General features: G+C 43.3%; 1 protein-coding gene across 1 annotated transcript in view; it reads left to right on the top strand.

Moving 5' to 3' along the window:
• Nucleotides 1-17,905, top strand: part of TNFRSF13B (TNF receptor superfamily member 13B) — a 20,583-nt gene extending 2,678 nt beyond the window's left edge. The window contains exons 3-4 of the mRNA XM_025044362.1: nucleotides 1,356-1,592; nucleotides 16,841-17,905. Of these exons, the coding sequence (XP_024900130.1) occupies nucleotides 1,356-1,592; nucleotides 16,841-17,154 (551 nt within the window). The 3' untranslated portion in view covers nucleotides 17,155-17,905. The remainder of the gene's footprint in view (nucleotides 1-1,355; nucleotides 1,593-16,840) is intronic.
• Nucleotides 17,906-17,911: the final 6 nt, after the last annotated feature.

Consider the following 17,911-nt stretch of genomic DNA (forward strand, 5'->3'; position numbering starts at 1 on the left):
GGGAAAAACAATAGGGAAGATCAAGGCCAGAGGAAAGGTTTGTGAGGTCAAGCAGTGATGGTTTGTGGTCTGGGGTGCTCAGGAATCAGCTGCAACAGCCACACTGTGATTCCTTAAGAGGAGAGGAGCTCACAGAAAATCCCAGGAACACCACTGCCATCAGGTTAACTCTGCTTCATGAGTGATGGTTCAGTGGTCCCGTGCTCCTGGGGCTCAGCAGAACTCCAGAGCTGGGGCAGGGCCAGGGCAGGGGGAGGTCACTGGTCCCATAAGGGCTATCTGAGTCTTAACTGAGGTCCTCATTCCACCATCTTTCTGGTCTCTTACCTTACTCTGTCAAGGACATAATAGTTGGTGTGCTTGTGCCGCAAAGAGGCACAAATGAATATCCTACTTGAACCTTCCATTAACTGAGCATTTATTTATTATGTGTCAGGCACTGTGCTGGGAACTTCAAATCCTCATAGCAACCCTAAAAAATAAATATTATCCCTGTCTTGGAAATGAAGAAACTGAGGTACGGAAAAGTTAAGACTCCATAACCTGAAAGTTGTAGAGCTAGGGATGCTTCAACCCATTTGGCTTTAAAGCCTGTGTTAACCTCTGTCTTACACTGCCTCTGCAATGTGCTCTTAGAATCCCATGTGTGAGTCACATTTTCATATACATAGAATCTTATTTTAAAGACAAGGGAAAGTTGCCCTGTGAAAATGTAGATTTTTGTTATGCACTCAAATTTGCTATCTTAAGGCAAGTGTGATTAGGCTTTATTTTGCTTGACTTCTACTTCTTGGCTGTTATACCTGTTTAAACTCTTGTAAATCTTATTTATTATTAAGACAGAAGAAACACTAATATTTTGAGCTTTCTCACCTTCATTATAGCTTCCTCCCTCAACTTGCCAAGGTGGATTCTGGCTTCCCCCTCTAATCCTTATGTTGACATAAAATATCTTTCTTCTTTATGAGCCTTGAAAATGCAAATAAAGAACTTTAGCAACAATATAATCACCTAGATATCAACTTTAAAAGATAACTAGAAAATCCTTACAAGTGTAAGAAACCGAAGAATGCACTTTTAAATAATCTATAAGTCAAAGAAGAAATAACGATAAAAAGTAAAACATTTTAGATTAGATATAGGAAAAAAGTACTACATGTCAAAATGTATGTGATGCAGCTAAAACAGTACTTGGAGGACAAAGTATAACCTTACATTTACATATTGGATTATCTCAGAATTGTTTTTGGGGAATTAGATTGTAATTTTTTAAAAACTTTGATACCTTTTGAGGCCAAACCTACAGCTCCTATAGGTCTCTATCACCTAGTAGCATCACTCATTTTTGTTTTCAGAGTCACTCAATTACTGCAAGGAACAAGGCAGGTACTATGACCAGCTCCTGAGGGACTGCATCAGCTGCGCCTCCATCTGTGGACATCACCCCAAGCAATGCACATACTTCTGTGAGAACAAGTTCAGGAGCCAAGTGAACTTCCAACCAGAGCTCAAGAGACAGCAAACAGAAACCAGGTCAGACAACTTGGGACGGTACCAGGGATCAGAGCACAGAGGCTTGGAGGCAGGTTCAGGTAAGCCACCTGCATGGTTTCTGACTGGGTGGAAGGTCAGACACCAGAACTAAATAAGAAGGATCTGCAAAGAGGAAAGTCCAGTGTCCAAGTAAATAGCCAGATATCAGGGGGTTCATCATAGTATAAAAAAAGATTTAGGCAAAATATCTAGAAGTCTGTGGGCAAGAAGAAAGCAGGCAAAGAAAAGCCTTTTTCTAAATTAAAAAAAATTTTCAATTACAGTTGACATATGTATTCAGTTAGTTTCAGGTGTACAACTTAGCAGTTAGACATTCATGTAGCTTATGAAATGATCATTCCAATAAGTCAAGTATCCATCTGACACCATACATATTACAATATTATCGACAATATTCCCCATGTTGTGCTTTACATCCTTGTGACAGTTTTTATACTTAGCAATTTGTACTTTTTAATCTTTTCACCTTTTTCACCTCCAACCCCTCTCCCATCTGGCAATTATCAATATGTTCTCTGTATCTATAAGTTTGTTTCTGTTTTGTTTGTTCATTTATTTTTGATTTTTAGATTCCACATGTTGGTGAAACCATGCAGCATTTGTCTTTTTCTGTCTGACTTATTTCACTTAGCATAATATCTTCTAGGTCCATTCATGTTGTTGCAAATGGCAAGATTTCATTCATTTTTATGGCGAAGTAATATTCCATTGTATATATGTACCACATTTTCTTTATCCATTCGTCTATCGATGAACACCTAGGAAGCCTCCATATCTTGGCTATTGTAAACAATGCTGCAACGAACACAGTATGTATATCTTTCCAAAATAATATTTTGGATGTCTTTGGATAAATACCTAGAAATAGAATTGCTGGGTTGTATGAAGTTCTATTTTTTAATTTTCTGAGGAAACTCCGTGCTGTTTTTCATAGGGACTACACCAATTTACAATTCCAACAGTGCACAAGATTCCCTTTTCTCCACATCATCACCAACACTTGTTTGTTGATTTATTGATGATACTCATTCTGACAGGTGTGAGGTGATATTTCATTGTGGTTTCAATCTGTAGTCCCTGATGATTAGTGTTGTAGTCCCTGATGATTAACGATGTTGATTTGTAGTCCCTGATGATTAGTGATGTCTATTAGCCATATGTATGTCCTCTTTGGAGAAATATCTATTCAGGTCCTCTGGCCATTTTTAAATTATATTATTATTATTATTTTTGGTGTTAAACTGTATACATTTCATATATATTTTGGATATTAACCCTTGACAGATGTATCATTGGCTAATATCTTCTCCCATTCAGTAGGTTGCCTTTTCATTTTGTTGATGCTTTCCTTTGTTTTGCAAAAATTTTTTAGTTTTATGTAGTCCCACTTGTTTAGTATTGCTTTTGTTTCCCTTGCTTGAAGAGTCAAATCAAAAAAAGTATATTACTAAGGGTAATATCAAAGAGTATATTGCATATGGTTTCATCTAGGAGTTTTATGATTTTGGGTCTTACATTTAAGTCTAAATCATTTTGAGTTTATTCATGTATGTGGTATAAGAAGGTGGTCCAGTTTCATTTTTTTGCATGTATCTGTCCAGTTTTTCCAACACTACTTATCGAAGAGACTGTCTTAACCACAGTGTATATTTTTGTCTCCTTTGTCATAGATTAATTGACCATATAGGTATGGGTTTATTTCTGGGCTCTCTATTCTGTTCCATTGATCTATGCCCGTTTTTACATGTCAATGCTATGTTGTTTTGATTACTGTAGGCTTGTAGTATAGTTTGCTATCAGGTAGTGTGATATCTCCAACTTTGTTCTTCTTTCTCAAGATTGCTTTGGCTATTTAGGGTCTTTTGTGGTTCCGTATAAATTTTAGGATTATTTATTCTACTTCTGTGAAAAATGCCATTGATCTTTTGATAGAGATTGTGTTGAATCTGTAGTTTGCTTTAAGTAGTATGGAAATTTTGGTTATATTAATTTTTTCTCTCCATTAGCATGAAATATCTTTCCATTTATTTGTACTTCTTCAAATTCTTTCTTCTGTCTTATAGTTTTCCAAATACAGGTGTTTTACCAACTTGGTTAAATTTATTCCTAGGTATTTTATTCGTTTTGATGCAGTTGTAAATGGGATTGTTTCTTAAAAATTTCTTTCCAATAGTTTGTTATTAGTGTATAAAAATGCAATCAATTTCTGAATATTACTTTTATATCCTGCTACTTTAATGAATTCATTTATTAGTTCTAACAGTTTTCTGATGAAGTAATTACAGTTCTCTTTATATAGTATCATGGGATCTGCGAATAATGACAGTTTTACTTCTTCCTTTCCAATTTGGGTACCTTTTGCTTATTTTTCTTGTCTGATTGCTGTGGCTAGGACTTCCGATACTATGTTGAATAGAGTTGTGAAAGTAGACATTCTTGTCTTCTTCCTGATCTTAAAGAAAACGTTTTCAGCTTGTCACCTTTGAGCATGATGTTGGCTGTGGTTTTGTCATTTATGGTTTTTATTATGTTGAGGTATATCCCTCTTTCCCCACTTTACTGACAGTGTTTATCATAAACAGATGTTGAATTTTGTCAAATGCTTTTTCTGCATCTATTGAGATGATCATATAGTTTTTTTCCCTTCATTTTGTTTTATGTATCATGTTAATTGACTTATGGCTATTGAACTAAACTTGCATTCCAGGAATAAATCCAACTTGATCATGACTTTTTAAATGTATTACCAAATTTGGTTTGTTAATATTTTGTTGAGGATTTTTGCATCTATGTTCATCAGGAATATTGGCCTATAATTTTTTTTATAGTAGCTCTGTATGGTTTTTGGTATCAGGGTAATGCTGGCCTCATAAAATAAGCTTGGGAGCCTTCCCTCCACTTCAATTTCTTTGGAATAGTTTGAGAGGGATAGGTATTAATTCTTCTTTGAATATTTCATAAAATTCACCTGTGAAGCCATCTGGGCCAGGGCTTCTGTCTGTTGGGAGTTTTTTGATTACCAATTCTATTTCATTAGTGGTTATTGGTCTGTTCAGATGTTCTGTTTCTTCCTGATTCAGCCTTGGAAGACTGTATGTTTCTAGGAAATTATTTATTTCTTCTAGGTTGTCTAATTTATTGGCATATAATTGTTCATAGTGTTTTCTTATAATCCTTTGTATTTCTTTGGTGCCAGTTTTCACTTCTCTCTTTTTCTTTTTTTAATTTTATTTATTTGAACCCTCTTTTTTTTTTCTTGAGGAGTCTGGCTAATGGTTTATCAATTTTGTTTATCTTTTCAAAGAACCAGTATTTGGTTAAATTGATCTTTTCTAATTTTTTTTTTTTTAGTCTCTATTTCATTTATTTCCTCTCTTATCTTTATTAGTCCTTCCTTTTTGGGCTCTGTTTCTTCTTTTTCTAGTTCCCTCAGGTGTAAGGTTATATTGTTTATTTGAAGATTTTCTTGTTTCTTTAGGTAGGCCTGTATTGTTATGACTTCCCCTCTTAGAACTTCTTTGTCTATGTCCCATAAATTTTGAGACATCGTGTTTTTACTTTCCTTTGTATCAAGGTATCTTCTGGTTTCTTCTTTGATCTTGTTAACTTATTCATTGTGTAGTAGCATATTATTTAGCTTCCATATGTTTGCACGTTTTTCAGTTTTCTTCTTATAATTGATTTCTTGTTTCATACCATTGTGATTAGAGAAGATGCTTGAAATGATTTCAGTTTTCTTAAATTTATTGACTTGTTTTGTGGACTAATATGTAGTCTTTCCCGGAAAATATTCCACGTGCACTTGAAAAAAATACATTTCCTGCTGTTTTGGGGTAAAATGTTCTAAAAATATCAATTAAATCCATCTGATCTACTGTGTCATTTAGGCCACTGTTTCCTTGTTGATTTTCTATCTGTCTGATCTATTCATTGATGTTGATGGGATGTTAAAGTTTCTACCATTACTGTATTACTGTCAATCTCTCCATTTATGTCTGTCACTATTTGCATTGTATATTTAGGTGCTTTTACACTGGGTGTATATATGTTTACAAGAGTTATGTCTTTTCTTTTTAATTGATACCTTTATCATTATGAAATGCCCTTCTTTGTTTTTTTGTTTTAAAGCCTATTTTGTCTGATATAAATATTGCGACCTAGTTATCTTTTCATTTTTATTTGCATGAAATATCTTTTTCTATATTTTTACTTTCCACCTGTGTGTATCTTTCGATCTCAGCTTGGTATCCTGTAAGCAACATATGTATGGGCTTTGTCTTTTTTTTTTTTTTTTTAATCTATTGAGCCACCCTGTATCTTTTGTTTGGAGCATTTAGCCATTTGCATTTAAAGTAATTATTGATAAGTATGTAGTTTTGCCATTTTATTCATTGTTTTCCAAATGTTTTTATAGTTCTTCTCTACTCCTTCTTATTCTCTTATACTTTCTCTCTCTTGTATGTTGATGACTTTTGATAGTGTTGTGTTTGGATTCCTTTCTCTTTATTTCTTTTATGTGCTTTAGATTTTTGGTTTGTTGTTACCATGTGCTTCATATATATCGAGTTATATTTTTACCAGTCTATTTTAAGTTGATGGTCAGTAAGTTCGAACACATTCTAAAATCACTACATATTTACTCACCACTTCCATGTTTATATTTTGGTCATCATTTTTAAATCGTTTTTCGTGTGTGTTTGTGTATAATCTCTAATTTATTGTTGTAATTACATGTGATCTGCCTACTTTTGCCTTCTAACATTTGTATTATCTTTATAGTTGGTTGATCCACTGCTTTTACTGTTTGTCTTTGTCAGGGAGAATTTTTTTCTTTCCAATGTTTTATTTTTGATCTTTTGTTTTCTTCCTAAAGAAGTTCTTTTAACATTTCTTATAATACTGGTTTAATGGTGATAAACGCCTCTAGCTTTTTTTTTTTTTTCCCCTGGGAAACACTTTGTCTTTCCTTTGATTCTAAATGATAACCTTATTGGGCAGAATAATCTCGGTTGTATGTCTTTGCATTTTACTGCTTTGAATATTTCATGTCAATTTCTTCAGACCTGCAAAGTTTCTGTTGAAAACTTATATAGCTTTATAAAACTTATCAGCTTATATAGTCTTATGGGAGCTCCCTTGTGCATTACTAACTCTTTTTCTCTTGCTGCTTTTAAGATTCTCTCTTTGTTTTTAACCTTCGGCATTTTAATTATGATGTGTCTTAGTGTGGGCCTCTTTTGATTCATTTTGTTTGGAACTCCCTGCACTTTATTGGCTTGTATATGTCTCTTTTCTCACATTAAGAAAGTATTCAGTCATTATTTCTTCAAATAGTGTTTCAATCCTTTTATCTTTATCTCTCTCTCTTCTCCTTCTGGTAACTCTATGATACAAATGTTGGTATGCTTGATGTTTCCCAGAGGTCCTATACTCTATTCTCATTTTTCTCCCCTTCTTTAATTCCACCCCCACACACTTCCACCCTGACCTATGGATGTTGCTGTCTCCCCTTAAGAACTGGATCTCTGAAGGTGGGGGGTCTCCTCCCATGCGCTCGTGGCACACACCCAGGGCCTGGTGCAACCGGGACCTGGCACCCCAGGCACATTCAGGGGGCCCAGTGCACCCGGGACTTGGGGCACCCAGGGGGCCTGGCACCCCTGGGGTATGGTCCGTGGCTCCACCTGGGGCATGAACCCAGGACCTTCTGCATGTAAAGCAGATGTGCTAACCGCTACACTATAGAGCCACCCCCTCTATCCTCATTTTTTAAATTCTTTTTTCTTTTTGCTGTTCCAATTGGGTGTTTTCTGTTACCTTTTTCAGATTGTTGCTTTGTTCTTTTGCTTTATCTGATCTGTTGTTTATTCCTTCTAGTATCTTCTTCATTTTGTTATTGTATTTTTCAGTTCCGATCAGTTTTTTTTATGTTTTCTCTGGTGATATTCTCACTGAGTTCATCTATTCTTCCACTAAGTTTATTGAGAATCCTTATAAGCAGTGTTTTGAACTCTGAATCTGGTAGATTGCTTGCCTTCATTTCATTTAGTTCTTTTTCTGGAGTTTTCCCCTGGGGGTATGTTTCTTTGTCTCTTCATTTTGGCTACCTCCTTGTGTTTGTTTCTATGTATTTGGTAGATCTGCTATATCTCCTGGTCTTGACAGAGTGGCCTTATGTAGTAGATGTCCTATAAGGATCAGCATCACAGTCTCCCTTGTCACCTGAACCGGGTGCTTCAAGGGTGCCCCCTGTATGGATTGTGTGTGCCCTCCTGTTATAGTCGGGCCTCAATTTCTATTGGCACATCAATGAGTTGGATTGAGCTTGAGGCTGACTGGCTGTGAGGGCTGACTGTGGTTATAGCAGACAAGCTGTTGTACAAGGGTGATCCTATAGAACAGGAGTTGATTAGCAGGGCTCTGGTGTCAGCTGAGCCCACCCTTCAGGTGTGTCATTTGTGGAGCTCGTTAGGTGGGGCTCTGATGTGATCTGAAGCCTGCCACTGGGTGTGTTGGTTCTGGGGCCTCTTGGACGGGGCTCTGGTGCAGGCCAAGTTCAGCTGCTTTTTTATGCCAGGTTTGGGGCTGCCTGGTGGGGGCTAAATTGTAATATTCAGTTGGTTGCTGCTTGTGCTAGGTTGGAAGCACTTGGGAGAGGCTACACTGCAAACCGAGGCTGGTTGCCACTAGTCCTTGGCTTGAGACCCTTTGGTGGGCACCACAATGTGAGCCGAGGTCAGCTTCCACTTGTATTGGGCTTGTGGTCGCTTAGTTGAAGCTACGTCCCAGGCCAAGACTGGCTGCAGCTTATGCCAGGCTTGGGGCCACCTGATGGGAGTTACTTTGTAAGCTGAGACTGGACGCTGCTTGTGCCGGGCTTGGAACTGCTTAGCAAGTGGTACAGAGCATTCTAAGGCTAGCTGCTGCTTGTTTGGGGTTTGTGGGGGGCCTTTGAAAGGTTTTAGGAAAGTTTGCAACATGAGCCGAGGCAAGCCGTTTTATGGAAAAGCTTCTGGAAGAGGCTTAGGTTGGGCGCACAAGTTGGGTGGGGCAGGTTCTCAGGGAATCACCAGGTGGTATGAAAGGTGTTAGCCAGGTTAATGGAGAGCACAGACTCGGTGCCTGCCTGAGCCTGCTGACTGGTTGGGGAAAGAACTTCCATCCCCACAGATAGTTGTCCTGACTCCTGCCCCACCAGCCCTCACCCCGAAGGCAGTCAATTCAGTTCCTCCCTGTATGTCTCTGGTGCTTTTTGAGCTGCTGCTCATGTGCTGGAGCCCAGAGCAAGTTTGTGAGCAAGAAATTCTGTATGAGGACCCCTCAAGAGGAATAGCTGGGACTTCGTCAACCCTCTGTCTCACTCATATGAAATTCTCCCAGTTTTCACAGCCAGATGTTATAGGGACTCCTATTCCCAGCCCTGGTGCCCCAGACTAAGGAGCCTGATCTGGGCTGTGACTCCTCACTTCTTTGGGGGGACCTCTGCAGCTAAGATATCCCTCCTAATTCTAAATTGCCATGCCATGGGTGTAAGACCTGCATGTTCCATGTGTCTTTCTCCTACCAGTCTTGTTGTGGCTTCTTCTTTATAGCCTTAGTTATAGGACTTCTGTTCAGCTAGTTCTTAGGTGGTTTTCAATGATAATTGTTCTATAATTTAGTTGTAATTTTGATGTGATCATGGGAGGGGGTAAGGACAACATTTACCTGCTCCTCCATCTTAACTGGAAGTCATTGAAAGCCTTATAATGAGACTGATTGAGTTCTTAAAACACAAGGCAGCAAGTAACCAGCAGAGCTAACCTTGTGAGCAATATCTCTAATTCCATTCAGAGGCAATGGAGAATTCCTAAGAATGAGATGGAAAAAGTATTATAAAAAGCTTATGGTAGAGTTTGGCTACTTTGGACATGGTGAGAAGTGTCCTTTGCAAAGGGCATCTACTAAATGCCAAGCTTTAAAGGTTCTAGTTATCCCCCTAGAAAACACCTCTTGGCTCACCAACCCTACTCTGTGGTGTCAGAAAGGATGAGAGGAGGATACTATATGGATCTATAAACATTTGGTTTTTACAGTGCTCTTAGTTGGTCAGTGGAGAGCCAATAGGCCAGAAGCTCCCAGGGTGCTAATTGGTTTATTTCTTTTACTGTGACTTTTCTCATGATAACATCATTTCCATGAGTCCAGATCCTAATGCCAAGATTCCAAAGGGCAGGCCTTGTATGCTCTGATAATTGAGGTTGCCCAGCTCCAAGTTCTACTTAGACTGTTGTCTCTTACTCTTTTGCTCTCTTGTTAGTGAGCTGTTGCCATTTAACAAACAGCACCAAAACTCATTATTATTATGAATTTATTATTCCTCATTAACAGCTTATTATTCCTCTTTAGTCTGGGGTTTGGCTGGGGTCAGCTGTGTTCAACTGGCTCAGCTAAAGGTGGCTCTGTTGCATGTGTCTCTCATTTTCCTGGAACCAACAGGCTGGCAAGGCATATCCTTCTAATGATGATGGCAGAGGTTAAGTAGAAAATACAATGCTTCTTGATGCCTAGGCTGGGAACTTGTGTTACATCATTGCTTCTATATTCTATTACTCAAACTGCAAAGCCAACCAGATTCGAGGAGGGGCAAACAGATGCCACCTCTTGGTGAGAAGAGAGGCAAAGAATCTGTAGCCATGGCGAGTTTGTGGAGTTTTAATATAGCACAACCTCTCTCATGAGAGGAACAATTGCAGATTTACTTGCAGAAGGCATGGATACAGAGTGGGTGATAAACCAAACTACAAAGGTGTGAGGGGGGCACACTTGTTCCTCCAGTGTCTGGTGACCTGTACATCTGCCCTATGATCAGTGATATATTTGATTCTTCCAGCCAAACTGGAACCTTTCCCACCTCTAATGCAATAGATTCCCCTTCAGATCAATCCTACCCACTTTACAGATCGAGAAACTGAGTCTCAATATTTGGAGTGAATTGCTGAGAGTTGCACAGTGAATGCATAGCTTAGCTGGGATTCAGGCTCAGTCTATGGATTCCAGAGTTTCTCCACTCTACAAGAGCAAAAATCCCAGATCTGTATCCATGAGATTATCACTCCCTGAGGATGACCTGCTGCCTGTAGGACACACTTAACCATTCCTGTTTGTGACCACCAGCCAAGCCCCATCTTTGGAGGGCACTGGATGGAAGCTGAGAGCCCCATCTTGGCTCCAGGGATGGATCCCCTAGGATGTAAGGGTATTTCGAGGAGCTTGCCAGGTCAGCATGACCATGCCTGACCTGTACCATAGCATGGTTAGGGAATACCACAGGCCCTTCCAGGGCTTTAGTGGTTCATTGTCTTGCTGTGCCCGGTCTCTGCCTTGTGTCTATCCAGAGGTCTGGGGTTTAGGTCAGTTCTGCTCTCTTCTCTGACACCCAAGTATGCTGGCGGGACAGGAGCTGGGCTTGGTGTAGATCATAAACAGGAAGTATGGGGGCCACATGCCCAGGGGAGGGACCAGGTGTGGACTTGTTTTAGAGCAAGGACTAGAGGATACCATGTGACCATACTGTATACACTTATACATAGTGGTGCAATTTGTTCATCCCCTGTCCCCCTTGTGGGCTTCCCAAATCCTGCTGTCCCCTCACTCACTTCCCATCCCTTCTAGGCCCCAGCTCAGTCTGACTTCAGGCCTCTCATGCATCCCTCTCAGACTGTCATTTCTTTATTTGATGCATAACTATGGAGGGCTTGCTGTGCATGGGGGAAGGAGTGTGGGGGAAGCAGCATGAGCAAGGCAGATCCTGTCTCCGACCCCATGGAAATCACAGTCTGATGGAAGGGACAAGACTCATGAAGTGATAAATTAATCTCAGTGCATGATGGAACCATAACCCAGCATGGAGTATGATGAGGGGCAAGGAGGTCTTACCTGAGGAGGAACCTTTAAAGCAGACTGGGGTGGTGGTATAGGATTTGGAGCCAGACTCAGGTTCTACCCCTCACCAACTGTGTGATCTTGAGCAAATTACTTAACGTCTCTGAGTCTTGGTTCTATGAGACAGATCACATGACTTCACGGACTTGTAAAGATTATAAGAGATGAGTCGGTCAGGATCAGTGAGAGCCCATATATTAACTGCTCATTTAATTAAAAAGAAAACATGTTTAAGAGACAAGGTAGAGAAAGGGTATTCCAGGCAGGAGGAACAGTATGTGAAAAAAAACAAAAAAACAAAACCAAAACAAAAAAACAACCCTGCCATGAAGCGGGTGGAAGGAGCTTTGTGCTGGAGACTGGGGACCTAAGGAGAAGAAGACTAAACCCCTGCATCAGGGAGTCCCCGACTGGGAGAGCGTGGTGGCCACTCTACAGAGGCAGAAGGGACCCCTATCCAAATTTTTGGATGTCGAGACTGATGATGCCACCTACTGGCCAAGAAGATATGGAAAGGCTAGTGACTCACATAATGAGGCTTTCAGGTAGGCGCAGGGCAGCCTCCCAAGCTTATCTGAAAATGGCTTAAGAGAGCGGGAAGGAACCCAGTCTGTGGTTTCGTTGTGGTTGGGGATTCAGTGGGTGAGTGTCCCCATGTGTGGGAGCGACTTACATGGTTTGAATCTCCTGTGAGCACCAAAGGAGGGAGCACTCAGGATTTCCTGCCAGCTTTCCCAAATGTGGGGCAAAGGAGGAAGACTCAAACATCAAAATATGTAGTCTGACTGTTTACTCCAGGGAGACAGACAAGTAGTTGATTCCAGGCCTACTAGATGAGCTCCCTGCCAGGGGTCAGGGGCATGGTAGAGGGACCCTCTGCCTCTCCCTAAGGAGACTGCATAGGGAGGGGCTGCTGGCTGCACCCCAGAACAGGAAGAATGCCACGGACACAGGTCAGGGGCTGTAGGTACCCTTGTGGACAGGAGCCGAGGACTGAGATGGGAATGGCTAGCTTACAAGGATGGTTGGAGAGGGCCCTGGGAGGGATAAGATGCCAGATGTCAGAGGGCCCTGTCTATCAGACTGGGAAGACTGACACACTTCTGGAGGCAGGGGGCAGCCATGGGACAAGAAGCCTAAACTAGGCCTTAGGGAGATCCCTATTGCCTCCAGGGGATGTATAGTGGCCATGGCAGCAGGGACCCTGTGAGAGGCCGTTTCTGGCAATAACGGAGGCCACAGATGACAAGGACCCGAGATGGAGGCAGAGGGGTGGTGCATTGGCACAGGATTGGTGGGGTGGAAAGGCCCTCATGTTGGGTCAGCTGTGGAGGCAACACACACAGCAAGGTCACCCAGCCCCCATGACACATTGGCCCTGGGAACCCATGAACCCTTTCTTGGAGTAATGTTATAAACTGCATCAAACACAGCACATGGTTACATAGAAACCAATGATGTTGAGATACTGTCAAAATATTAAAGCATATTAAATATTAAATAAATATCGCCAAAATATTGCACAAATTGCAGCGACATTAGAATGAATCTACATTCTTCTCTATCAAATAACAAGATGGAATGGTGGGCTAGATGAAGACAGTGATTTCAGTGAGCACAGACATTTTGGGCTGTCTGAAATCACTGCAGTAGGATATGGAAATACGTGTGATTCTGCTCTTGACAAAGCCATAGTCACTGCTCATACAACTGGGAGTTGTGTCTTCTGCATACAGGGAAAGCAAAGGCAAAATTTCAGTTGGTCACCGTTGAAAACAAAGATTTGCTTTTCTTATCCAAGTCCACGGAGCCCCCAGACTCTATCCATGGGTCCCCTAGGGTTCCAAGTTACAAACTTTCGGTGGTGTTACAAGCAGGGCCCTCAACAGACTGCTTGCACCTGGACTCCAGCCTCACCTCCATGAGTGACCTGGGAAGTTTCTGGCCCACTTGTGCCTGACTGTCCCACAGGGCCCTCATGAGGCCTAAATCACTATGAGTTTTGAGTGTATAGGACCACACCTGACATTTATGGGACAGCAGCTTCTGTGGATGGGAGGAGCAGAATTTGGGTCCTTTCTTTGGATAGGCTGTGTTAGCTTCCAAAGCTGTTGTAATTTGCCACAAACTGGGGGCTTAAGATAACACAAACATATCGTCTCACAGTTTGGAGGCTGGAAGTCTGCTCTCAAGGTGTCAGCAGGGCTGCACTCCCTCCAAGCTCTAGAGGAGGATCCTTCCTTGCCTCTTCCAGCTCCTGGAGGCTCCAGGGGTTCTTCGGCCTATGGTTACATCACACTGTATTCACAGGCCTTCTACTGTGTGCCTGTGTCGGTCTTCTCTCCTTCTCGTCTCTTCTAAGGACACTTGTCATTGAATTTAGGACCTACTCTAATCCAAGATGATCTCATCTCTAGACCCTTAATTACACTTGCAAAGTCTCTCTCTCTCTCTCTCCAAATAAGGTTGTATTTGCACGTTATAAGGGGACATGTCTTTGGGGCGGGTGTTAGGCAGAGGGAATCCAACAGCTCTGAACTGTTGGGTTCTCTCACAGGAGGGTGATGGCAGCCATGGGGGCAGCTGGGACCACCACATGGGACAGAGCTCTGGGAAACATCTCACTTGAAGAACTTGGATTTCATTAGCCTAGAAGATGGCAGTTGTGGTCACAAGTATGGGAAAGGTTACAGGAGGTGTGAGGAGAGAAAGGACTGAGGTGGAAACCCTATGTGGGAGAATCTGCATCCAAGGGTCAGTAGAGGGTCCACAGAGATGCTGGAAAGGAGAAGAGCCTGAAGAGCTGTGTGTTCATGAAGGCAAACAAGGAGGAAAGTTCTAGAAGGAGTTAGTAACACCACAGAAAAGAGTGCAAATGTCCATCAGCTCTGGCCACAAGGAGGTTGGGGGACCCTATGACAGGCCACTTTCAGGCATCTACAGGTAGAGGCAGCCCTCGACTAAAGGAAATGGGCAGGGGTGGCAGGCTCTCCTACCCCTACAGGTAGAAAACCCCTCCCTCAAGGTCCCTTTCTCTTCCCTTCCCCATTTAGCTTCATCATCTATCAGTCCCCTAATGTACATGGATCCATTTTAACCAATTTCCACCAGATAGGAATGTGCAGTATGGAGCCCTTCAGTCCCACTTGTTCCCCAACCGGTTCAGGGTGCATGGCCTGGGCCCAGAGCCCTATGGGAAGATCGCAGGTGGTGGGACCTGAAGCCAGAGGAGGGGATGTGGAGGAGCCAGGGGTTGACAGTGTCCAGTGGGACAGGAGAGCACCAAGATACGGGGCACCCTCACCAGGAAGAGAAAGGCACAGGCGATCAGACCTGGAGGACTGGCTTGCCAGGCAGGAAGCACAACAGATGTTTGAGGAAAAGAAACACCACCAAGGTTAAACAGTTTGCAGGTCATCTGTGCAGGATGAGAAACAGCTGTTTTTGTTGTTGTTGTTGTTGTTGTTGTTGTTGTTGTTGTTGTTTGCCAGGGTTGCAGTCATAAAAGTCAGAGATCAATGTTGCAGGTTTGAGATAATGTTGCTTTTAGGCCAGGAATTGCTCAAAGTTTCCTTCCATTTGGGAACGGTTGCTGAACTGGGCATCCCTTATTGTTGGCTTTTTGTTTGTTTATTTCAGTGTATGAAGTGTTGTTTCTCTTGCATTCCCCCTCCACTTAGCCCCATTACCCTGACTTCAGTGTCTGATGTCACAGTGGAGGCAGCCTCATGCTCCTCTTTGTTCCCAGGCATGAAGCAGAGGTCTCTGGACCCAGGCCCTCAGGGACAACCGCTTGATAGGACATTGGGAGCAGAAACCAGAGAGAAGAGGGTGGACAAGTGGAGGTGAAGAAAAGGAGGCAGTTTTGTCATTTGTAAAATGGAATGTTTTCTAGCCCCAGTGGAAAACTGGCAGTTCTTCAAAAACATAGAGTTTAATATATGACTCAGTAATTCTACTCCTAGGTATATATACCCAAGGAAGTTGAAAACCTACATGCACACAAAATTTTGTACACAGATTTCTCTAGCAATCTTATTCATAATAGCAAAAAGTGGAAACAACCCAAATGTCTCTTGACAGATGAATGGCTAAACAAAATGTGGTATGACTGCAATGAAGTATTATCCAACCATCAAAAAGGAATGAAGTCCTGACACCCACTACATGGAAGAGCCTAGAAAACATGCTAAGTAAAAGAAGCCAGCCGCACGAGGTCATCTGTAGTCTGAATCCATTCATATGACATGTCCAGAATAGGCAAATCCACAGGGACAGAGAGTAGAGCAGTTATTGCCAAGGCCCAGGGAGGGGGATGGGAAGTGACTACTAGTGGGTATCTGAGCAATAGAACTGGCCTCAAATCAGATAGTGGTGATGGCTGTACAACCTCATGAATGTACTAAAAGCCACTGAGCTCTACATTTTTAAATGATAAATTTATGCCATATGAATTATATCTCAGTTTTTTAATGGGGATAATCTATCATCCTTCCCAGAAGTAGGACTGAGGGAGACACTACACTGTAGGAAGTGCCTGTACACAGTGAGGCCTCAGTAGGTCATCCACATCATGAGTATATTACATACACATTATATTAGCTCAGGCTCATCTGTCCTTCCATCTCAGGGATTAATGTGTACCCCAATTCCAGGGCCCAGGAAGAGCTTGGAATGAGGAGAAATTTCAAGGGGAGGGCTTTGGCCATTGGCTGAGTCCTCCTCTAGCATCTAAGGCAAAGGCTCAAGGCCCTGAGAAGTAAAGTAACTGAAGGCCCATTTCCCAGGGCCCTCCTGGTTTACACCTGCTGTCCCAGACTCATTAGCAAGCACATCCGGCTCACTCTCAAAGTGTGTGCTCTCCCAGGAAGGCTTCTCCTTAGAGGAAGGCCCAGGTCAGGACAGACAGAGACATCCTCCCTGGACTATTATTCATTCATTTGTCCAAATATTCGTCCATCTACCTTTGGCACTGTCCCATTCTACATCCCCATAGCAAGTGGAGACAGCAAAAAGAGCCATCTTCAGATGTGTCCCGCTCTGAGGTCCTGGAAGAAGTTGCTACCAGCCTAGGGTAGAGGGGCCTGATTTTCTCCAGGGTCCAGAGAGCATGTTAGTCAGGCCTCAGGGTGAGGAAGGGAACCAACTTCTCTAAGAGCCAGACAGACTCACAACAGAAAGGAGCTTGGGGCAAGGCCCTCCAAGAGGGTGTGGGGATGGCCATGTAGCTTCTTAGGGCCTAACGAGGGGAAAGAATGATTGTGGGGCAGGGGCTCCTGGCTTAGGGGTGAGGGACTTCAGAGAAGGGTTCTGAGCAGTGATAGTTCCCTCCTGAGCTCAGAGCCTCACCACTGTCTTGCAGCACCCCCAGGGCTGAAGCTGAGCGCTGATCAGGTGGCCCTAGTCTACAGCACGCTGGGGCTCTGCCTTGGTGCCATCATTTGCTGCTTTCTCCTGGCCATGGCCTGCTTTCTCAAGAGAAGAGGAGACCAGTTCTCCTGCCAGCCCACCCAGGGGCCGTGTCAGACCCAGGCCAAGTCCTTCAATGGTGAGCATGAAATAGGGATCCTCGCCTTCTCACTGCTTGTGGGACAAGCCACCAGCCATCCCTCTGTCCTGGTATTGCTGCTGCTTCTAAATGGAGCGTTTGGCCAGATCTTCCTGGGGGAAGTCTGAGGCAAATCTCTGCAGTTTTTTTTTTACCTGTGTTGTTGAAATCAGGTTCAAACATAAGGTGAGAAGAGATGGGAGCACTGAGGAAGAGTGGGTGTAGGATGATGGCTATCAGGCTGGCAGGAACCTGGGGGGTTTCTCAGGATGTAGAGCTAAACCCTGGAGGAGGTGGTCTTCTTGGGGGTTTGGGAGCACAGGCAGAATGTCAGCCAGGGTGTGAAAGCCTGCTCCTGCACAGGCTCCCCCAAGCAGAAGGAGAGCCGCCACTGGCAGCAAGCTGGGTGGAAGAGGGCAAGCCGGGTGCAAGGTCTGAGGGAGGGATTGCAATCTCGCAACAACCCACCACCGTGCAGATTGTGTCTGGGAGGAGGAGGGATCCTGACCAAGGTCAATGCCCTCTCCCCTTCCCTCACAGATCACTGGATGGAAGCTGGAAGCGCGGGGGGCGGGCAGCCAGAGCCCGTGGAGACCTGCAGCTTCTGCTTCCCTGAGCGCAGGGCGCCAACCCAGGAGAGCGCAGACGCACCCCGGACCCCAGGCCCCACGCGCGCTGGGAGGTGCGGACGCTTGGGCTCAAATATGGCTACACGACCTGCGTAGGCCATCCGGTGAGCAGCCTCCAAGTCACGTGCACGTCCACCCAGGATGGAGGCCCGGCCACATGAACCGTGGGTTGGGGGGAATGGTGAGAGAGGAAGAGACAGAGAGAGACAGAGGGAAAGGGAGAAGCAGAGGGAGCGGGAGAGGTGAGAGGGTGAGG

This window comes from Pteropus alecto, unplaced genomic scaffold (assembly GCF_000325575.1).
Source record: "Pteropus alecto unplaced genomic scaffold, ASM32557v1 scaffold52, whole genome shotgun sequence".
NCBI classification, from domain to species: domain Eukaryota; kingdom Metazoa; phylum Chordata; class Mammalia; order Chiroptera; family Pteropodidae; genus Pteropus; species Pteropus alecto.